Below are 24193 nucleotides of genomic sequence, written 5' to 3'. Positions count from 1 at the left end.
GCAATTATTTATCTTATTCAAGAAAGGATGAGGTGAATTTTCCATTTTGTGTTCAGGGCTGATATTTATGGCAATCCCAGTTGTTTACATTCCATAGACACGGCCCATTTCTTCTGAATTCTGAGGGGAGGAGGGAAATATGGAGCTGTTTCCTTAATTACAAGACTCCATATCCCGAATGTCTAAATTTAGCACTGATTCTTGTTGAAAGCATCATTTTTTTGAGGCGAACGGGAAACCTTGTATCCTGCTCTGTGAGGCCACTAAAGAAGCAGGAGGAGGTGAGGTTACCATGGAGATGATAGTTGTGTGCAAGGGGAGAACAGCATGGTATAGAATTCCAGGAAGGAAGAGGGAGTGATGTCATCATATTTCATGCACCAGCCCAGGCACCACTGTGATGTTTGTGGGTGTGTGTATTTTTTTCAGGAACATCAAGGAAGTGCAGTTGGTCATGCAGAAAGGCCCCAGATGTTTCATTTGGAAACATCATCTTGAATTTGTTTATAAATACTTGTCAGGTCAATACCCTGAGTGCTTTTGAATGTATAGTTAGTGTGTGTGTGTATGTGTGTACACACTGTATTTTATAAAGCATTTTCTTCTGGTTAAAAAGAAAAAAATGGTGATGCAACAATCCATGACTGTATCTGTTTGTGGAAAATGTGATTGTCAACTCATCACGTATTCATGCCTCTGTGGAATAGAATTTATGGTCTTTGACTGCATTTCTGGACATCTCTTCCTGGTGAACTAAAGAAACAGCTCCACTAACTTAACCAAATGGGAAAACTTATATACTCCTGCCCATATGTATATATTGTGGGCAATAGAGGACAGTCGTGCCCAGTATAGTTAATATCTAAGTGTGATACCTCTGACCAAAATTACCTTTTTACATCCAAAATACGGCCTGTAAAAATAATGATGGGATTGGGAGGAAGTGGTATAATTCCCAATAGCCTACAACTCTGTATGTAGAGATGTTCATGCTAGTGCACTAATGAGGCAGAAAATAAATGGAAAGTCTTCTATTAAACAAATGATGTTTGTAGGATTGTTGACGGGCCAAAGCCCAGAACCAAATGAAACTGGAAGAGAGAAGACAGCCAGATGGAAGCTTTACTACTCTTTACGTGATGTTATTGGAGCTTAATAGCAGGAGGAAATAAAGAGCCATACATCAAATTGGGGTAAGTATCCAGTTGAGGTGCCATAGAGATCGGTTTCAAAACCAGTTTAATTCAGTTTTTCACGAGTAATCTGGTAGTTAAGCCTTAGACACTACTTTTACATTAGTTGTATGCACAGGCGATTTTAGATCAGGAGGTGTTGCAAACAGCAGTGAAGACAGACCTAATGTATTGGGTGCATCCACACTAGGAAAAAATGGGCTTTCTTATCATGTTGGCTAATACATGGTAACTAACACGAAATAAAATTCTAGGGAAGACAAGGCAGTTTATAGTTTCCAAATGTGTTCGACCTGCTAATTGGTGGTAAAACTAAAACTGTTTTGTCTTAGTGTTTTACTTCAGTTAGCTAACATGGTAAGAAAACACCTTTTCCTCACCCAGCATATTACATCTCTATCTTCGGGGCAGTTTTACCTTTTTTCCTACTGAAGACAGAGCTGCTGATATGAAAGATTGGAGGTTGAAACAATGGGAGAGGTGCAACAGTGAGGTAAAAGGACAGTGCATCTGCCAGCTTCTGGTAAGGAGGATGGTATTGGGATTCTTACCGAGTTAAGTTCCCATGATGTGTTTGCAGTCCCCAAGCTGCAGGGAAAAACTTAGGCTGAAGGTCAAGAAACAGTTGCTACTGAAGTCTGTTAGACCATTGAACAGTCAAAAGGGAAATGGTTGGCCACCCCATCACTTGCTTCCTTTTACAACTAAATTGCCAGGGAACTATCCTGTATTGACCATAGTGGCAGACAAAAGAAAACTAAGATCTTTTCAATCTCCAATTTCTCTGTTTTATAGAGAAAAATTAAGGGAACCTTTGGACCTTTCAGCATGTGTGAGGACTATGGTATTTCCTATCTTGGATGCTGATTGTATGTGTGTGAAGAGAGCGGAAAGCGGGGGACAGCTTGCCCTGAGCTGAGTCCTTCTTCCATGTGGCTCCCACACCTGGACGTTGTTTACTGTATCAAATGTATGAGTAAATTGACTTCATTAGAGTTTGTCCCCTCAGTTATGTTTAAATCTTGTCTTGTCTAGAGACCTCTCTCTAAAATTTCCATCATTGCTAACTCAGGTTCATCTTCATCAGTGTTATAAGATTCAGTTCCACAGTGGGTGGTCTGACTGCCAACATCATTTTCAGCACCATCTCAATTAGACTTGCTCCCAATTGGGTTAGATGACGTGTTGCTGGAAATGGCATTGGGAGTTTGTGAGCTGTCTGCACCAGAGCTCTTAGTTTGCTAATGTTGGTGGAAGTGAACTTGTTCTAGCAAGACTGGGAAATATAAACAAGACCAAAAAACAACAAAACCCTCTGATGTAAGCAGGGTGTAAAGGTCTAGCATGGACTTCATGGGAGCAGTTGTGGGGCTAAGTCACAGATCCAATGGGCTGGCATATGTATTGTAACTATTGTTTCTGTGCTGTAGTTGCAAACACTATGGGAGTGAGTGAGTCATGAGTGAGAGATTAAGCTGTAGCTCACAAAAGCTTATGCTCAGATAAATTTGTTAGTCTCTAAGGTGCCACAAGTCCTCCTTTTCTTTTTTCAAAAACAGTGAGATGCCTGTGACAATCAGAAATCTAATGCCCATGTGCTCCCCTCTCTTCACCTTGTCCTCCCCACTTTAAAGCAGGTCTCGAGCACCTGGGAAGTGCCTTTCAGCAGTAAACAAAATGATGAAATGCCCCATGGCAGTTTTGATTTGATTTCACTGGCTAGCACATCCTAACTAAATCTCTCTGGAAATGGGGAGAGAAAACTAATTTGGTGTTGGTAGAAGGGGAGTCGTGAGGGAACTGGGATAAGCTGGGGTTGTCCTGTCTCACTAGTCTGTGTTGCTCTTACTGGAAGGCAGATGCTTTCTTCTTCCTCCCTGAGGAGGGGGGTGTGTGAGGTTTTTTTTAATTAAACCTCTCTTTCTCCACAGTCTTTTTTGGAATGAGTTTTGTTGGGTGTAGGCAGTACGGTATATTTTGCTCTGTATTTAGTCTTTGCTTCCTCTTCTCCTTTGGATCTGCTATTGGGATTTTCTCTCCACTTGGTTTAACTGGATTGTTCTGTTCCAATCATAGTCGTTTAACCCATTCTAACCTTTTCACTCCCTGCTCCTTATCGTCTTCAACAATAGCAAACTCTGTACATAATAATCATGCAGCAAGGCCCTTCCTAGATTCACAATTAGTGACCTGTAAAATTGGCAGCACCAGCAACTATTGGCAGGAGCCAGCTTTCCCCAGGCACTTCCCCACTCCCCTGGAGAGTTAAGTTCAATTAGAGCTACAGCGTGCACAGCAGGGAATTTGCAAACAGTACAGTGCCACATGATACCTTTCTGATTTCATACAGAAATGTTGCCTTTGACCCTTCTGTGACCTTGATGCTCTAGCTGCTGCCCACTCTCTAACCTCCTTTTTCAGCAGATTGCTTAAGAAAATAGCTTCTTCTCATTTCTTCAGTCACTTATTGTACAACAATATCCTTGACTTTGTTCAGTCTGTGTGGGTTCCCCACTTCGGTCATAGTATGGAAACTTCTCACCATATAGTTAACCTTTTTGTTGCATGGGTTTCCTTCTTCCTCATTTTCCTTGACCTCAGTGGAGGCTTGAATCCTGTACCAGCCGCATAACTGTCAAGCCATCTCTGACTGACTTCCTTCTCTCTTGATGTAGCTCCTACTGTCCAACCACTCTGTTTCTGGAGATGACTTTTCTGCATCAAAATCCTTTCACTTACAAGTCCCACAAAGCTTAATTTTGGCTCTCTTCCATGTCCCTGCCAAACCAACCTATGTTCACTTTGGGTTACTTTCTCTCAACACTTTTTTATTTTGGTCATTGTATAGTGCATACCTAGCTCTCATTTTCTATAACAAGTGGTCTCTGTTTACCCTTTCTGCCTCTTGTCCAAGTAATTCCTCTAATTAATGTCTGATGTGAACAAGTGCATCCTCCAGATAACTTTGTCCCCCTCTTTCCTTGATTTGTGCATCCTATTTGCCTCCACTGCCTATCACACTGGAGTTGTCTATGATCCTGCCCTTTCCTTCCTTCCCTACATCTTCTATCTGTCAATCTTTCTACTTTCCAGGGTGCTTTGAGAATGTAGTTAATATTTCTAACTCCCTTTTGAAGATGAAGAGCTATAAAAATGCAACACATCTGCAACATTGCTATTGCTGCTAAAATCTCATTCATGTCTCTTGCCTTGACAGCAGTAAATATCTTCACTCTGGCTTCCACAAGTGTCATGGTGATATTTTTAATGTCCTCAGCTATTGATATGACTCTGCCTATAACCATAACAATTAAATACAGCAATCCTTGATCATTTTGTTTAGTTGCACCTACTTTCTTCAAAAGCAGTCTATTCATGAGTTTTTACTAATATTTAATGATATGAGGAGTTTGAAGAGTCTATTATTCCATTATTAATCGTAGCATACTAGAATTGTAGAGCTGGAAGGAACTTTGAGAGGTCATCTAGTCCAGTGTTCCTCAAGGACCAGTCTGTTGGCTGGTGCTCGTCCCAGAGATCTCCCTGACACAGTTTAGGAAAGCAGCAAGTCAGTCCCTGGTATCAAAGGTTAGAAACACTAACCTAGTCCACCTCCCTCATGCTGAGGCAAGGCCAAATAAACTGAGACCATCTCTCGTAGGTGTTTGTCTTATCTGTTCTTGTATTCCTTCAGTGATGGAGATTCTACAACCTGCCTTGGTAACCAATTCCAGTACTTAACTATCCTTTTAGTTAGAAAATTTTTCCTAATATCTCACCTAAATATCCCTGGCAGCAATTAAACCAATAATTTCTTGTCCAACCTGCTGTGGGCATGGAGAACAATTCATCGTTGTCTTCTTTCTATAACCGTCCTTAACATATTTGAAGACTGTTATCAGGTGCCTCTGTCTTCTTTCTCAAGACTAAACATGCCCAGCTTTTATAATCTTTCTTCATGGGTCAGGTTTTCTAAATCTTTTATCATTTTTTGTTGCTCTCCTCTGGACTCTCTCCAATTTGTCCACATCTTTCCTAAAGTCTGGCACCCAGAATTGTACACGGTACTCCAGCTGAGGCCTCACCAGTGCCCAGTAGAGTGGGACATTTACCTCCCATGTATTACATACACCCCAGATTGGTATTTGCTGTTTTCACAACTACATCACATGTTGACTCGAGTGTAGGCTCGGCAGGATTCAATTTAAATGGTAAATGTTGATTTCAGCTGACACATTGAAACTGATGAAAAAAGTAGCCAGCTGTAACAGCGGGAGTGCAGCCCCCACCCCATTGTGCCTGCAGGGATCGAGTGTTACTGGCCCTGTCGCAGTGCAGGGAGCCTTCTGCAGCCTGCTCTCATGGACCTGCTCCCTCATTCCTGTGATAGTAGGGCTGCAGAGGGCTCACAGGGCTGGTGACACCCAACCCCCTGCAGGTGCAAGGTGTGGGGAAGGCTGTGGCCAGGGCCAGCAGGAGAAGGACAAGCCCTCAGTTATGAGGGGAGGCCACCTAGCTCCTGAATGGCTCGTCGTTGTCCTCTTGACAGCCCTGCCAGTGGGTCTCTGCTCTGTCCTATCAGGACTGCCAGCCTTCCCCATACCTTGCACCTGCAGGGATGAGGTGCCACTGGCCCCACAGCCATGCAAGGAGCCCCCTGCAGCTCTGCTATCACAGCCCTGCTCACCAGCTGGGAGTGTGGGAGCTGTCCCTGGGCAGGAACTATTGAGCCCCTGGCCACAGAGTACTGCTGGTGGTCCTCCTTGCAGTCCTGGCCTGAGGTGGGGAGTTCTTTACTTTCCTGGGCTAGGACCGCATCCTCCCCTGCACCTTGAACCCCTATGTCTTGGGCCCTTCAGTTGTGCAGAGAGCCTCCCAGAGCCCACTGCAGTCCTGCTGTCAGTGCTGTTTCAATCCCGCTCCTTAATTTCCAGCAACTGTAAAAATAAAAATCAGTAAAAATTGAAGAAAATTCTCAAGTAAAATTAGGGGTGTCAATTAATAACAGTTAACTCATGCGATTAACTTAAAAAATTAACTGTGATTTAAAAAAATTAATCACGATTAATTGCACTTATAACTATAGAATACCAATTGAAATTTTATTAAATTTTTGTTTTTCTACATTTTCAATATTGATTTCAATTACAACACAGAATACAAAGTGCACAGTGCTGACTTTATATTATTTTTTATTACAAATATATGCACTGTAAAAATGATAAAGGAAATAGTATTTTTCAGTTCACCTCATACAAATATTGAAGTGCAATCTCTTTATCATGCAAGTGTAACTTACAAATGCAGATTTTTTTTTGTTACATAACTGCACTCAAAACCAAAACAGTGTAAAACTTGAGAGCCTACAAGTCCATTCAGTCCTACTTCTTATTTTGCCAATCGCTAAGACAAACAAGTTTATTAATGTTGACTGGAGATACTGCTTCCTGATTCTTATTTACAATGTCACCTGAAAGTGAGAATGGGCATTCACATGGTGCTTTTGTAGCTGGCATTGCAAGGTATTTACATGCCAGATATGCTAAATGATCGTATGCCCCTTCATGCTTCGGCCACCATTCCAGAGGACATGCTTCATTGCTGCTGATGCTTGTTAAAAAAAATAATGCATCAATTAAATTTGTGACCTGTATTCCTTGGGGGGAGAATTGTATGTCTCCTGCTCTGTTTTACCCGAATTCTGTATATATTTCATGTTATAGTAGTCTCGAATGATGATCTAGCACATGTTTGTTTTTAAGAACACTTTCACAGCAGATTTGACAAAACGCAAAGAAGGTACTGATATGAGATTTCTAAAAATAGCTACAGCACTCGACCCAAGGTTTAAGAATCTGAAGTGCCATCCAAAATGTGAGAGGGATGAGGTGTGGAGCATGCTTTTAGAAGTCTTAAGAGCAACACTCTGATGCGGAAACCACAGAACCCAAACCACCAAAAAAGAAAATCAGCCTTCTGCTGGTGACATCTGACTCAGATGATGAAAATGAACACGTGTCAGACTGCACTGCTTTGGATAATTATCAAGCAGAACCCATCATCAGCATGGATGCATGTCCTCTGGAATGGTGGTTGAAGCATGAAGGGACATAAGCATCTTTAGCACATCTGGCATGTAAATATCTTGCAACGACAGCTACAACAGTGCCATGTGAATGCCTGTTCTCACTTTCAGATGACATTTATAAACAAGAAGCAGGCTGAATTATCTTCTGCAAGTTGTAACCAACCTTGTTTGTCTGAGTGATTGGCTGACCAAGAAGTAGGACTGAGTGGACTTGTAGGCTCTAAAGTTTTACATTTGTTTTATTTTTGAATGCAGTTTTTTTGTACATAATTCTACATTTTGTAAGTTCAACTTTCATGATACAGAGATTGCACTACAGTACTTGTATGAGGCGAATTGAAAATCGCAATTTTGTTTTTTACAGTGCAAATATTCGTAATCAAAAATAAATATAAAGTGAGCACTGTACACTTTGTATTCTGTGTTGTAATTAAAATATTTGAAAATGTAGTAAACATCCAAAAATATTTAAAATAAATGGTATTCTATTGTCTAACAGCCCAATTAATTATTTATTTAAAATAATAATGATAGTCATGATGTGTGATGGAAGTAATAGAGCACCTTTTGCCACGAAGCAGTTGTCTTTACAAGCACTGTGGTCCTGGAGTTCAGTCTCTGGACAAAGACTATAATCTTTTTGACTCCAAGAGATCATTGAGCTGTGAGAACATAGCCTCAACCTCATGCTCTCTGTAGGACAGAGGCCAGTTTGAGGTGAATACTCCAGCATCAGTCAAGGTCTACAAAGTCTCTCTATCTAACTTCCAGCTGTTTCCAACAATGCAACTACTGGCTGAAACTGCAGTCCTGGCATAGGTTTGGTTTTAACAAATTGGGTCTGGTCAGCTTTGCCTAGCTTTTCCTCTAGGAACAAACAGCTGGGATAACATGCAGGGCATGTTAAGACTCCAGAACACCCCCTTGCCAAACAATACCTACTGCTGTGTATAGCAACAGTTTAAAAACAAACTCTGTGCAGGAGTGTGGGATTGCTACTTTGTTTATGGCCAGCATTTTATAACTTTTGCATACAACTCTTCCCCCGTCTGCATTGGAGGGAGCAACAGCAGCAGAATGAAACAGAAGCAATCCTATTCACTTTTACTCACTCCCTACCCTAACCTTGTCAAAGAAGAGAGGTGTGTGTAAGGTGAAACTGCCTAACTTCTCCCCCAATTTGAATTTGCAAGTGTGGGAGAGATTCTCTTCCTATCTCCAGGAAGAATAAAAATAAAGCATTGATATGTTCACCTCATCTCTGCTGTAGTTGCTAGAATAGGGGAGAGGCTGGGAAATTATAAGAAATTCCAAGGATGAATAGGATGTAGAAAACTCGCATATCCTTCCAGGCAAGGCAGTGTGACAGAATTGCTGATGTAGGAAGTAGGATGAGCAATTTGGAGGTGGGAGAAGAGAAGCTAAAACATTGGTTCTTTTTGGGAGTGTGTGTGTGTGTGTGTGTGTGTGTGTGTGTGTGATATTTCGCCCAAGTTTAGTAAGGTTATAATTTAAACTGTAACTAACATTATGTTCACATGTCACAGTGTAGTACGGTTTTCAGGAAGGAGTTCACACCTTTGCAGCCATTGTTTAGATGGAGAGAGTTTTCTCCAAGACTGGGTTAACTGGGCAGCAGCACATAGACGTTTACACTGTAATTGTTCTATCTCCACAATGGAAAAAGAGACGTTTAAAAAAAAAAAAAAAAAAGTCCTGTGAAAAATAGCAAAAACTATAGACGCATCTCACAGGAGATGAAGTAGGAATAGTTTATTTCATGCCTGTATTTTCTTCTTCCATGCACTCTGGAATATGTAGTTTCAAACTAAGTCTGTATTTAGATGCGTTGACTCACACAGAAAATAGGACATCAATAGGAAATTTTAATGTTACCATCCTCTTTCCCCAAATCATTGCAGCTTCTTGTGTCCACCTGGACTTGGGGAGACTTATAACACCTTGTTTCTATTCCTTACAGTCATTACATTCACCTTTTCTGTTCTCTTGTAGAATGAGCCTCTGACCTCAGGTTATCATGGATACCCTGCGAGGGATAATCAAGTAAGAGTCCGAATACCATAAAGTGTGTGTGTGTGTGTCTGCTTGTGGATGTTCTGGCAGATGGCTTCCTAACACTATTTGTTTTGGAATGGGGACTGTTTTATTTCACTGGTTGAACGCTTATGGAGGTATACAGTAAATTAAACACATTTTTTGGCCATGCCACATACGGAATGTGGCTGCATGCATGATGAGGGGTTAAATGTGATCCCTCTGGTTCTCATTACAGAATTTCCTGACCCTTGGCGATTCTTAAAACCGGACTTCAGATCTAAATCCCAAATACCTACTCTGTCTCCTCAGTTTTACTCAGTATAGATGTTCAGTCCATGAACTCTTCGTTCTATTTTGTTCTTATTGCTGTAACTCTAGAAGCTGAGGAGAGATGAAACACAGTTTTTGTCTGAGAAGTTTCTTCCCTTGTAGTGCTGCTGGAGCAGAGAACAGCGTGGCCCAGGATGGGTTGCTTCTAGCTCTTATGAATTTGCCTTGGTGCTTTTTGAGTCCTGCAGGGTCCATGCCCCACCATCAGTTGAGGATGTTTTAATTTTATAGTAGTAAAAATGGTATTATTTGGTCCATTGCAGCCATTTCAACATCCCCTTTCCACTTCACAGAAGGTGAGAAACGCCAGCTTCTGTGTAGTGCAGGGGAGGAGAGGGCCATCATAAATTGTCTTTTTACCTTTCCATTGTGAGGATATTTGTCACCCTTTGTCCCTTGCAGCTTACAAGTCAACACTGTCCAGGAAGAAGTCCTGAAGCTTGTCTGAAACCTTTATTCTAACTCTGGAATTGAATTTTATGGAGATTTTTGAAGGACCTAAGCAAGGAGTATGGGCACACGCACAGTAGAAGTACAGCTATGTTTGTATTCAGTGTGTCACATGCTCTGATTTTGTTTCAACACAGTTGTGTTGCACTAAACCTCTTCCTCCTCCTCCCCCCCCCAAACAAACAGAAAACCTCCCTAACCCTGTTGTAGGGACACCACATTCATGTGTTAGCTGAGTTTGTATCCATGCTTGCCATGCTGCTGAACTGTTTGTATCTGTGCATTCCCGGGGAATTTGGAATATTATCCTATAGTGGTTCCATGGGAATGTGGGGATTGGGTTGAGTGACCAGAGCAAGTGCATATAGAGTGGCACACCAGAGCCTGTGGTGTAGCGTAGTCTGTGATCTCCTACTGCACAAAGTGCTGGAAAAAACATGTGGACCAGTCAAGGGATTCCCAGCTATATTGCAAAAAGAAAAGCCTTGTCTATGCTACAGTATTTTGGCATTGCAGCCATCTATATGCCTTATTTTAACTCTCAAAACCCTTGCTGAGAGAAAGTACAATTACAAGCCTTGCCACCATTGAATCCTACACAGGGTTTCTCTACATTGTTGTAGAGACATAAACAGAAAATATAAGTGTTATAGCTACAGTGGTTGAGTTTGTTCTGCCAGTGCAGTGTTGCAATGCTCCTGGCCCCACCATTCAGTAGTAGATTTGACCGTTCAGAATACTGGCTCTGTCATCTATCGTGCAACTCTTCTTTTGGCTGCATGTGGATCTGAGAACACTTGCATTGGTACTCATCCGCTCTCAGCTATGCTCTGTCCTGTCTTCCAACTCCTGCCATTCAGGGCCATCCTGACAGCACCTGAGACACTATATGAACAATCTTGAATGTTCTCTCTCACTCTGCACCCAAACTCTGCACCCTGGGACAGCAATGGAAGACGCACAGAATAAAACACTGAACTACAGCTTTTGTAATCTGAACATGTTTAAACCTCATGAGGATTTGCCTGAAAAACAAAGGACAAAAATCAATTGCTGTTCAGCAGCCAATCTAGGCATGCACATGCCCTATTGTATGCACTTTCCTGATTGGTGCCCTAGCAATCAAATCCATCTCTTAACTGCATTTTTTTATATTTATAAAACAGTAGCTCCCAGATGCCCCAGTCAAGATGGAGATCCAGTGTGCTAGGCACTGTACAAATGTAGAACAAATGCCTCTGCTCCAACATGCTTACAATCTAAATAAGGTCAAGGTGTGACGGTGGGTATTGAACACAAGGGAGGGGGGAAAGGGAGAAGACAAGGGTAATAGCAAAATGTAGTAGGTTTCATGGTGGCTGGGTTTTTTCTTTTAAGGTGAGTGACACACCAACCAAACAAGAACAGAAAAGCAATCATGCAACAAATTAAAATGAGTTATTGAATAAATAATCAGACTCAAATCAAAGAACTTCCTCAAGAACTGTCACCCAAAGGAGGTAGTGTTCATCGTAGCTTGGGCCCAGAGTAAGTCTGGCAGCAGCTTGGGAGAGAGGTTGGTGAGACTATACCATGAGCTTGGCAACTGTGAAACTAATCCTTGGCCCTCATGAGGCATGTGCAAATCCCCATGCGGGACAGAATTATTCAAAGGATCCATTGGGACAAACAAAAAATGTGAACCAGGTGCAAATTACCATATACCCTGTGAGGCCATGGACACTGTTCACAATTTCAGCCTGTGCATAAACAGCATCAGTTAATCATAGGGCCTGCTATGGCAGCTGTACCCTGATAGATCATGAGGACACTGCAGGTGGGCATGGGAGCCAATGGATCAGCCAGTGTGTGTGCCGGCAACTCTACACAGCCCGGTCATGGCCTCTCCATGAAGGTGGGCACAGGTGTCAACATATTAGCCAGTGTGTATAGGCATTTCAGATGGCAAGTTACTTCATGGAGGTTTCCTGGCAGGCCAGGTAACTTCACTTTTTAATCGTCACGTTTTCACTTTAGTAAATCTCTCTGTAAAATGATTTTCCTTCCATAGTTGCTCCTCGTTATTTCTTGATCTGTTAGGGTTTTTTCCTAGTCTCACTTTTGGCTCTGAGGCAGATGAAATTCAGACCTGGCTTTCACTAATGAGATTTCAAGCTTTTAGCTAATCTGATAGCAGTAGAGAGCAAAGTCCTCGGTAGCCACAGGCTGGGTCTGGTGTTGTAGAGATGGCGGTGTGCAACCCATCTCCTGGTTCTTTGCATTGCAGGGCGAGGGAAGTTATGTTTAGTAATTCAGGCTCCATGCTAAAGTAATTGAGATGCAGAAGCAGCAATTTGGTCTGTTGAATGAGATTTCTCCCCGCACTCCAACTGGGAGCTGGATTTGAATTGGTGATTTAGGATCAGAGCCATAGAGGGATTTAGGTATTGCAATGCTGAACTTTTACTTCAAAAATTTAGGTGCAAAAGAGTTTATGTGCCTACAGGGTTCACAAAAACAACTAGGAGTCTGGTGACACCTTAAAGACTAACAGATTTATTTGGGCATAAGCTTTCGTGATACAGGGTTCAGCAACAGCCAGGCAGGAGTTTTGTAGATCGTAATGGAGCATAAGTCTTGGAGTTAGGTGCCTAAATACCTTTATGTATCCGGGCCTTAGGTTTAAAAGCTGCATAGCTAACTCTTTTCTGAGACGTCACATTTATTTCTCTTTAAGAACTGTGCTGATTTCTTACCAACTCATTTTTTATCAGAAATGACAAAACTGCATTTTACTTTCTGGATAAAAGTGCTCAGGGATAACTTTCTTCCATTTCTTCCTGTATGCCTTTTTCACTCCTTTGAACTGTAAGTGCCATTAATTGACATCTGTAAACCTTTCAGTGTGTTGTCCTTACACCATCTAGTGGATAAACCTTATCCATACATTCTTGACTGTTTTAGTTTTGTCATCTTTCCTTCTTCCTCCCTTTCAGGTAACTGTTCAAGGCCAGGGGATTAGGGTTCAGGAGGGGGTGTGGGGTCTGGTAGGGAGTTTGGTGCAGGAAGGGGATTCTGATCTGGGGCAGGTGGTTGGGGTGCAAGAGGGGGTGCGAGGTGCAGGCTCTGGCTGGTAGGCACTTACCACAGGCAACTCCCGGCCAGCGGTGCAGCAGGGCTCAGGCAGGCTGCCTGCATGCCATGGCCACATGCCGCTTCCAGAAGTGGCTGGCTACGGGCACATCTCTGCGGCCCCCGGCTGGAGTGGGACAGCATGTATCTGTGCGCTGCCTGTGCCTGCAAGCACTGCCCCCGTAGCTCCCATTGGCCAGGAACTGGCCAATGAGAACTGTGGGGACAGTGCTGGGGGTGGGATCAGTGCACAGGGCTGCCTCTCCCCACACCAGGAGCCACAGAGACATGCCATCAGCCAGCCACTTCCGGGAGCGGCATGGGGCCGCGGCATGCAGGCAGCCTGCCTGAGCACCCCTTTTAGTGGCCCAGAAATCATTGCCTGTGATTTATTTTTGCAGGGGCCCCCCTGAGCTGGGGCCCTGGGCTGCAACTCCTAAAGCCCCTGCCTTAATCCGGCCCTGCTCGTGGACCCCAGTTTGAGAACTGTAGCTCTCTGTGCTGTTCAGCCCTTGCCCCTCTGCTGAGTCTGCCAACAAAGGGACCAATTTTGGTGGTTTCTGTGATATGAATACTTGCCCCTTAGGCACTGAACTGAGACTTCCAGAGCTCATTTCATGTGTCCTGCCAAAAGTCTCTTAAATTCTATAGGCATGTCTACACAAGGAAATTGACCTTCATTACTATAGTGGAATAACTCCCCCATGTGGACACACTATTCTGGAATAAATGTGACTTTATTCCAGAATAATTACTCCAGTTACTTCAAATAGTTATTCTGTTATGACTCTGCTAGTCAGTTTCCCTGTTTTGTATTTTTCTAATGCTTTTCATGCCAAAGTGTTTTATAAACAATATCTGGAATTTGCTTCAGCCACTTCTGGGGTGAAGTATGCCCTTTCCCCAGTGTCAATTGAATATGGTACTCTTCCTCATTTTGTTCCAGACTGCTGAGTAGCATAGCTATGTGCCGTATTCTGTAGGCAGAATGTAATTGCACAAATTGGAACTGGGCCACAAAAGTGATCTTCAGCTACCATAAAGAGCTAGAGTTTAGACTGTTAGTTCAAAGCCTCATTTAAAAAATTACACCTCCAGGAATAGAGTTCTAACATCATACTAATTTGGAGGGGAAAGTGCCATCTATCACATCACAACTGCTACTTCATGCAGTAGAACAATTTCCCTTGCTGGTTTCCCATCTAAGCACTTCCTAGGCCTGACTTTACTCTTCTTATGAGTACCGATGAGAATATAGTCCAAGGTAGTATGGCTGCATATGGTAACTGCTAATAACAACTTTCAGTCACTGCCCCTTTGATCTGGCTTCAGCCTCGAGGTAAAATTTATCTAACCCATGGGTTCCCAAACATTTTTCATCCTTTTTTCTCTTTGGTATCTCATTTCTGGTATTACTGGAAAGCCACCGTCAGAGTGGGAGCACCATTGCCAGCTTGACCCCTCGTGCTTGGAATGTGCAAGGTCATGCTGTGCAGAGGACGTTATTTTGAGAACAAAATGGTGCCCTCCAGGCAGCAAAAGTGCTTGAATGGTGTTTCGACACGTTTCAGCGTTGTTTCAAGGGACAGACCCTGCATAATCCATGGCAGGGGTCCAGGGACCCCATTTTTTGGAACCACTGATCTAATCCATTTCCAACTGAGCCACTGACCTCTTGCATTCTTATTCACTTATTGTTTTAAAATGTATATTCAGTTTCCTGAGCAACTTACCAAAAAAATGTGTGTTCGCTCCTACTCATGGTTGTGAACTGGTTTGGATGAGCCATGCATCACTGGCAGAAGCTTTGAAAACAGGCAATCTTTTGTGCTGCTTGATCCCTTTCTGGCAACTGGAAAATTGTCAGATCTGTGCCCGGTTCTTATAGGCTCAGCACAGCACTTCTGCCTCCTCCCATTCCCTTGTGATGTGTGGAATTTGGCAAGAAGGCTCTTAGTGAGGAAATCTAGTGAGTTTGCTGCCTCTTCCAGGGGAAGTGCACTGCAGAGCAGCCAAGCTTCCTGGTGTAATCTCCTCATGGATACTTTACCTGTCGGGGGAGTGGGGGAGTCTCTGCTGTGTACAGCATCTTCATGCCTTCTTCATTTGGGAAAGGGGGCAGCTAGCATGGTCTCCCCGTTGCCCTCTGACTGGTTTGGTGTGGGTCTGTTGTCCTGTTCCCTTTTGGGAAGGGGGGAAGTGTAGCAATCTGAGTTGGGATTCCACATGGGGTGTTAGCCTTTTTAAAGACAATACTGGGGCAGGAAAATATCTGAGATTCAAAGGGAGTGGGGGAATAGTTCAGCCTTATCTGTCTTGTCTATTATGGTAGTGCCTAGGAGCCCCAGTCATAGTCTAGGACCCTATTGTATTAGGCTCTGTACAAACACAGAGCAAAGAGCTAACATTCTTAGGGCTTGTCTACACGGAGTTATTCTGGGATAGCTATTCCTGACTGACTCCATGTGTGCATGTAGTTATTCTGCAATAAAATCCTCCCCTGCACATAAGATCAGATGTGTTGAGGTTAGAGTTATTAAACCTTCTACTTCACTACTTTTCCAGCTTTTTGTCAGCAAGGACTAAAATGTTCGTACTCTGTGCTAGACAGGCCTGGTAACATGGTCTGTTGTTGACCTAACGTGCAACTTCTTGCAGAAAATAGAGATTCCATTTAGAAAACGGCAAGATAAATGTCTAGGCAAAAATAATCTGAAACAGAAATTTAAAGGAAGGGAGAAATCTGGGAAGCAGTCATGGTGAAAGATATTGAGGAGCGATATTGACCAATGTGGTAGACATGAGATTAAAATGTAGCATGGTCGCAACAACAAACGAGTGTAACTTAAGAGTGCATACATAAAGATTTTTAACAGAGTAGGAAGGGAAAAGACCTTCTTGAGACATCTCTCATACACAAATGTGGCTTAATATGTCCAGGTCTGTGCACCTCAGTATCAGTAAGATAGTGACAGATTGGAAGGTGTTAAAAGTAACATAAATGCATCCAATGAAGTGAGCTGTAGCTCACGAAAGCTTGTGCTCAAATAAATTTGTTAGTCTCTAAGGTGCCACAAGTCCTTCTTTTCTTTTTGCGAATACAGACTAACACGGCTGCTACTCTGAAACATAAATTATGACGTTTTGGAAGAAGAGTAAGAGTCAAATATTCCTTAAGGAAAGAATTTATAAGGAAGAGCCAGGCAGAGGCTGAAGCTGGTATAGCACATGCTGAGGCACTTTAAGCAGGTGCAGCTGCCTGGGTGAGGGCAGAAGGGGAAGAGGAAAGATGGGACCCACCTGGGCCTACCTCTTTGCCTCCAGTGCCATCTACTTTCAGACCCAGAACTGTGCAGAGGAGACCCCTCTGGGGATACTAGGAGGACCCATATAAATCCAAACCCTTACTCCAGCCGTTGGACCATCCAGCCCATTTCCCTGCCAATGCAGGAGTGTTCCCTCCAGTGCTAGTGCTCTGAGTCTAGCCTTTCATGTCCAAAACAATGGGACAACCATGATTTCTATTGAGAAACTAGGCTAATAGAACTCACTGTCAGAAAGCGAGTATTCAGCCTAGATTTCTCTGTTCTCAGTCTGAGCTCACAACTCCTAGTTAGACCCCCTTGTAAACACCAAGGAAGGTGAGGAACAAGGGGGTCTGACTAGGAGTACTGAGCTCAAATTGAGAACAGGGAAATCTAGGCTGACAGAAGGTGATCAGTCTGAGGCTCATGGGGTCAGAACAAAAATGTGCAAACTTAATGTCTGTCTTGTGTAGGGATATTTTTTCTTAAGAATATTTAGAGCGCTATTCAGTGAGGGGAGCAAAACCCCATGGGAAATGGGAAGTTGTCAGCTCCCTGTGTATCTGTAGTTATCTTATCATTTGATATCTTTTGAACTGAAAAAAAAATTACTTAAATATCTTGCATTTATTTAAAATTTTTGATTCTGAAAGATCCCAAGACACTTTACAGACTTCCTCTCTGGATATCTATAAATATCTGCAAATATCACTGCAACAACCACATAGCTGACTGCAACTTTTTTTTAAACTGCATGCTGCAACACCACACAGCAGTAGATCATTTGTTTTCAGTTCTGAAGTCCCAGTTCTGATGTGAGCCACACAGCAGTCAGCACAAAGAAAAAGGAGTTTTCGGGAGGAAGCACCTCTGGCTGTATATGGGATTGATGTCATTACATTATTAGGAAAACTGTTACTGAACAGAACCAATAAAGGGCCTGCTGTGTGCCACGTGGGAGGAGATAGCTGATCTGTGTGGCTGTATCTGTGTTTTGCCAGAAGAGGGCACCCAGTGCATAGTAAGTGCCAAATATTAAAGTGGAAACAATTCAAGACTCCAGAGCTGGATTTGTCTGCAGAATGGATGTACAGAAAAACCAAGAGTAGGAGCGCAAAGATTCCTCCTTCCTCTCCTGAAAGCCATTCTCATTTTCTAAGTGAGTCTTTTAGACTCTTCTGTCACTACAAATTTGTTGTGTGCAGTGTTGTAGTGTGTCAGTCCCAGGATATTAGAGACAGTGTGAGTAGGTAATCTTTTATTGGACCAACTTCTGTTGGAGACAAGCTCTCGAGCTTACACAGAACTCTTCTTCAGGTCTGGGAAATGTACTCAGAGTGTCAACCAAAAATTTGTAACTGCTGCTGTGGAACAGGAATGTTGTTAGGTTTGGGGAGAAGATGGAAAGTAGAGGGTAGAAGCTAACTGGTTGTGTGAAGGAGTTAGAGACTAGGAAGTGGGAAAAGGCATGATAAAGTAGGTGTACTAACATCTAGTAAGCATTTAGTTGCTGCTTCTCTCTGTGGATGTGTAGGAGGCAAATCTTGACAAGAGAAATCTTATTTTTGGAGGTGGGAAGAAAATGCTATGACCAATTCCACACAGAGCCAGGAGAACCCAATGCAGGCTTCTGTGTGTGCATCTAAGGTTGATAATGGGTCTGTCATCCCCAAATACAATCTGCTTTGGAATAGGACAGAGACTTAATCTGAGGAGCTGTGAGAGTGCTTTTGCTGGCAAGGTATGTGAGAAAAGGTTTTAATCATGGAACAGTCTCTATCTGGTTGCCAAATAGCTATATGTCCAAGGTGGTGGACAAAGGAGGAAATACAAGAGGGTCTTGCTGAGAAATGTTGGGAATAGACAACTGACCCTTTTGTGGGAAAGAGGCTGGTTGGGCACCAGGGCTGTTCTGAATTTATCATGCTGTTGGTTTTGAGCCTGCATTATCATTATGAATATTTGAGTATGCTGTCAAGCATCATTCCTACTCAGTATTTTATATATAATGGGAGAGTCACTGATCTGATCTAGGTACATCCCCCTTCAGGCCCCTAACTAGTTTCCCTACAGACCACTCTGAAGGGAACACCTACTTTCTCCACTGCAATCAGCCTACCATAATCTATAACACCATTTATAGGAACAGAAGAGGGAACAGGACTCCCACTCCTCAATCCCTTCTCCAGTGGTATGAAAACAGGTTTCTCCATCTATATCATGACAGCTATGACAGATTGAAGGCTAAGGCCCTTCTGTCTGTGTCATTAATTGTAATACTGGAGGTCTCCTGTGGCTGACATACGATGTGTCCATCCAGGTGCCAGGCAGCTGGGTGGGTTGTTTCTTTGAGACATCTGTCCCACAGCTTTCTGTTTCTTCCTTGCCTGACTTAATACCAGAGGGCTGAAGGAAGCTCTGGACTCCAGTGACAGGCCTTTCTTCTGCCTGGCATGGATAAGCTGGGCCAGGCTGTGAACCCCAGAAACCAGCTCAGTTGTATGACTTCCCCCATACGGTTCAGTGGACAGAATTTCATCTCTTTAGCCCACTTGAAGAGGGATTCCTCGCTCTCACCATATGTAGCCTTGCCCCCATCTCCTGTTACACAAACAAAATTGGACCAACATCCTTCAGCATCAGTATTTCCTCACTCCAGGGAGCTCTGTTGCTTGCTTTTACCCATGTGCTATTGGGAACTGCCAGAGGTGGACAACATGTTACCCCCAGTATAGTAATTGCTCTATGCCTTTTCCTTTCCCTCTTGCACCTCATGCTGTAGTACTATCCTGAGAATGAAATGAATGGGAATTTCCTAACTACCGCTATTCTGCTTACTTTTCCTGCTTGGTAAACAAGCAACTCTGCATTTGCTGGTGCAAGATGGTGCATTTAAGAATCCGGTCTCCTGTCAGTAAACGGATGCTTCTTAAGAAAGGACAGTGGATGGAGGATATTCATGCTCTTTCTAAAAGAAAGAGTTGCTCTCGTCATAGAGTAGGGTCTAGGATAACACTGCCTGGAGCAGGCATTTACCAGATGGATTCTGCTCCCCAAAGACTTCTGGATGTACAGTAACTCCTCACTTAAAGTCGTCCTGGTTGACATTGTTTCGTTGTTACATTGCTGATCAATTAGGGAACATGCTCGTTTAAAGTTGTGCAATGCTCCCTTGTAACGTTTGGCAGCCGCCTGCTTTGTCCACTGCTTGCAGGAAGAGCAGCTGGTTGGAGCTGGCTGGTGGGGGCTTGGAACCAGGGTGGACCGGCAGCCCCTCTATCAGCTCCACATTCCTCTAAGTTCTCTGTGCACAGCCACCCGGCAGGCTACCAATTGCTGGCAGTTCAGTTGTCCTTCCCCTCACTGGGCCATGTGTGGCTCCTACCCTCTGCCTTGGAGCTGCTCCTGGGAGCCTCCTGCTTGCTGTGCAAGGGAGGGGGGAAGAGGAGGTCTAATGTCAGGGTGTCCCCCTCCCCCCTACTCCTGCCCCCCCTTACCCCTTCTCCATATAAAGCAGGGTGTGGATAGGACAGGGCTCGGGACAGAGAGAGCTTGCTGGCCGCAGCTGCTGTCTCAACTTCCTGATTTTTTTAAAGGCAATGTACTTAGAATGGGGTCAGTGTACTTAAAGGGGCAATGCATATCTCTCTCTCTCTCTCTCTCTCTCTCTGTTCACCCACACACAGGGTGTGTGTGTCTGTCTGCCATGCTGTCTCCCCTCCCTCCATTCGTGCTGCCTTGTAGAGTGTGAGGCTACATTAACAACGTGTTAACCCTTGAGGGCTGAGCTGAATGCTAGTTCATCATTTAGCAGTAAGGAATTCCCTGGGAAATATCCCACCCTCTTCCACTCTCTAAGTTCACCACCTCAACCAAGCTTCACAATCATCATTACTGTGTACAGTATTAAATTGTTTAAAACTTAGACTGTGTGTGTGTGTGTGTGTATGTGTATATGTGTGTGTGTGTATGTATATGTGTGTGTGTGTGTGTGTGTGTGTGTGTGTATATATAAAAAAAGTTTTTTGTCTGGTGAAAAAAATTTCCCTGGAACCTAGTCCCCCCTATTTACATTAATTCTTATGGGGAAATTGGATTTGATTAGTTGCATTTTTAAGGAACATAACTACAATGTTAAGCGAGGAGTTACTGTGTGTGTGTGTGTGTGTGTGTGTGTGTGTGTGTGTGTGTGTGTGTGTGTGTGTTGGGGGAAGGGCTGTAGACACTATTTTGATTCATTCCATTAGTGGATTAATTGGCCATGTCCTGGCTTAACTCTCCTACATTTCCCAATGGATCTTAGGAGGTGTTGGCCCAAGCAACAATGTCTTTGTGGGATGGCAGGTGGAAGGAAAGAAGTTTAAAGGCGATGTCTTCGAAAACAGTCCAGTTAAGTGTTGTCAGTAGGAGTGACGTGGCAGGTGAAAGTGTGCTTTAATTCTGCTGCCATTTTTCTGGGGTGTGTGTGTACATTTTAATGTCCTTGGAGTGTGGTCTGCTGTGCTAATTTGATACAGAAAAAAATATTTCTCTATTCTGCATTAATTGCCGGCTGGATTGTGTTTTTCAAGAAGTCTGTAATTAGAGGACAAGAGTTCTCTTTCTAACAAAGGTTAGAGGCTGCTGTCTCCTGAGACTTGCGGTAAAATGAACAGAACTGTCTGACAGATTTTAGCTGAAAATTTGAGCAGATGCTATGTAGATGCCATCTCTTCCTCCGCGCCCCCCCCTTTTTACTAGGCCAGCCAATCATTGGGGAGTGGATTTAGCTGCTGCTGCTACCACCCACACAGAAGCGGGGCTTGTAGCTCTTGGCGGTTTTATCAGGAATTTGAGTTTTTAACTCTTTGCTGGCGTTGAATGGTGATAAGCTGCACTGTTGATTGTGTGGGGCTGAGCTGCATTTGCTCTCTGTCTAATGCAGATTTTCTGAATGATTTGTTGCTAATGAGTCCAGTTGAAAATCCCACAAGGATGATAATGAGGAGAAGCTTAAGTAACTGCTCTGTAATACGTCCTAATCTCTTGGGCTTCATCATAACTCCTCTGTTACAGCCTGGATGCCTGGGTTACACATTTTTACATGTCAACAAAGCAGCCATGGGAAACACCTATTAGTTTTCATGATTGTCATCTGTATTTACGAGGCATCTAACACCCTGGTACCTAAGCATACTTGATATAGGTTTAAAATAGTACTAAACAATTTCACATGATAGGGGAACATGTCTTTTCCAACCCTGTGTAGCAACCAACTCTGATCCTTTGCAAGGATCTGAGAAGATGACTAGCAGCCAGAAGAGTAAATGTCATGGGATTCAAAAGCTTTCTGTTGAAAGCTTGGATGAAGGAGATGTCTTATATATTGTGGTATATGGGGCCAGGTTTGAGCTGTCGTGTTTCCTGCAGATTGGCATTTCAGAGCTGACTGCTGTGAGCTTCATCCAAAGGACAAATAGCTGATGCACTCTCTCTGAGAGCAGTTGTTGTGGTTGGGCATAGAAGGAGGGCATAGAAGGTCTCTGAGATACAGTCCAAATTATTTTGGGCTCTGTAGATAGTAGCCAACACTTTGATTTTTCACTCAAAAGTTAATCTAATTACTTCACAATATGCAACAGAGCTGTAATGTATTCTTAGTGGTCAATGCTACATAAAGGGCAAACAACTGCATTTAGCATAATTTGGAGCTTTTAACTGTCCTTCAGATTTAGCAGATTTAGACCTAATGTTATCATCTTTCTTGTCACTTTCCTGTTTGGAGTTGGTGGCTTTTTATAGCCTTCTAAAATTCATCATTGTATACCAGGCTGTTGTGCCAATTGGTGTCTCTGAGCTACGCTGATATCTGGTACATGTATCGAGTCTTTGGTCTCCCCCTTGGTCATCTGTCCCCTTGAGTCAACCTATTTGTGCGTGTGTCTGCCCTCAAATTTGCCGCCACCCAGTGTAAGCAACCCACTACAGCAACACAGTACAGTAACCTCTCTGAATGGTGTAGAGCAAGGGCCAAGCTATTTAAGTCATTGCAGTGCTAGTGTAGACATTGAATGACCTGAGTTGACCCTAACAGTCCTCCAGCAGCTGGCCCACTTCCTGCGACAGCGACTGCTCTGGTCACAATATTAAACTCCACTGCGCAGGGGTCATGAGACTGGAAGCCCCATTTTCTCCCCCCCCACCCCTCCTCCGGTATTTTGGAAATGCCTTTTCCTGATTGCCCACCTAGAAGCTCACGCTTGTTGTGTGCAGCTGCCCATGCTGGCTTCTTTCACAGAGCGGGGTACTAAACACACTCCTGCCTGGAGTAGATGGGAAGTACTGAGGCTTCTGGGCCTGTAGAAGGGAGGAGGCTGTGCAAGCCTGTGACATTCCCCTGGTATAATCTGGACAGATAGGCAGGTGTGTCCCCTCAAATCTCCAACCTTAGGTGCCTTTTAAACTGCTTCGCTGTGACAGCAACCGCTCCTGGCCTGCTCACACACAGCCTCCAGCATGTAAATTGCTCCTAGTTGTATTGTATGAGCTTTCTAGCTAACCACTCATGAATTACATTACACGGCAACGCCAGCAAATCCCCAGTCCCAGACCTTCCCCCAGAATTGTGCATCTTGTACTGCCCAGCTCTCTCCTTCTGGACAATAAAAGCTCATAGAATGTCCATCATTTCATTAATAACAGGTTTCAGAGTAACAGCCGTGTTAGTCTGTATTTGCAAGCTGTAGCTCACGAAAGCTCATGTTCAAATAAATTTGTTACTCTCTAAGGTGCCACAAGTACTCCATTTCATTAATAGAAAATGATATGCAGAAGCCGTTACCTCAAGTGGAGGTTCCCAAACACTTTAATCAAAACATACTGGCTTAGATAAAACAAGTTTATTAAGTAAAGAAAGAAAGATTTTAAGTAATTACAAGTAATGAGGCATAAAGATAAGAATTAGTTACAAAGAAAATAAAAGGTAAAACACAAACTAATCCAAAATTTAGCAAATTAAATGAATTCAGAGCAAAGGTTTTTCTCACCACAAGCTTTTTGCAATTTTACTGGCTGGAGATTGCATTCTATCCCAACCAGGACCACTCCCCCAGTTTAGTGTTCCTTCAGGCATAGTTGCTGCCATGAGGAGAGGGGAATGGAAGAGAAAGGTAATTTATGTTGTCCCCTCTCGTCTTAATCCTCCAAGAGGAGAGAGAGCTATATCTCCAGCTGGGGTACAGGCGACAGCCAGTCTGTTACACAGGAACTCCCAGCTGTTCCATTGCCAAAAGGTAAATTTCTCGCTCACACCCTTCTTTCTGCCAACGAATGGCCATTTACCCAGGTGATCTGATTATGCTGACACATCGCTGAGGTGCTGACTCACTTTTTGTCTCCGAGAAACTGGTTTGAGCTGTTTCCCTAGATGGAATATGCTTTGCTAAAATCATACAGTCAAACTGTATACATTTACATACTGTATTGCCACACATTTTACTAAGACAATAATGTTCAGCATATTATGAGTTTTCAAATGGTACCTGACAAGGCATACTTTGTACAAAATGTATCATAGTCTTGTAAAAGTGGTGCACATTGGGTATGGTCTGTCACAAAGCCCAGCTATGGACCAGGTATAGAAATGTGGACATCTTTGAGCAGATTGCATGAGGGAATGC

The 24193-nt window shown here is 43.3% G+C and overlaps 1 protein-coding gene across 14 annotated transcripts in view; it reads left to right on the top strand.

Moving 5' to 3' along the window:
* RBFOX2 (RNA binding fox-1 homolog 2) overlaps nt 1–24193 on the top strand; it is a 257417-nt gene that overhangs the window by 38707 nt on the left and 194517 nt on the right. For 12 of the 14 annotated variants that reach the window (XR_006283083.1, XM_043520127.1, XM_038406425.2 and 9 more), the window contains exon 2: nt 9295–9345. The exons of 1 other annotated variant lie outside the window; for it this stretch is intronic. Coding sequence is in view for 12 of the 13 variants with exons in the window: in XM_043520127.1 (XP_043376062.1) it covers nt 9295–9345 (51 nt within the window). In the remaining variant the exon portion in view is untranslated. Of the gene's footprint in view, nt 1–5382; nt 5405–9294; nt 9346–24193 lie in introns of those variants that run through there. One more of the 14 variants, XM_043520105.1, reaches the window with a different exon arrangement.

This window comes from Dermochelys coriacea, chromosome 1, assembly GCF_009764565.3.
Source record: "Dermochelys coriacea isolate rDerCor1 chromosome 1, rDerCor1.pri.v4, whole genome shotgun sequence".
Classification (NCBI taxonomy): Eukaryota; Metazoa; Chordata; order Testudines; family Dermochelyidae; genus Dermochelys; species Dermochelys coriacea.
Note: the sequence above shows the minus strand (reverse complement) of the source record. Positions and strands in the feature narration are given on the sequence as shown.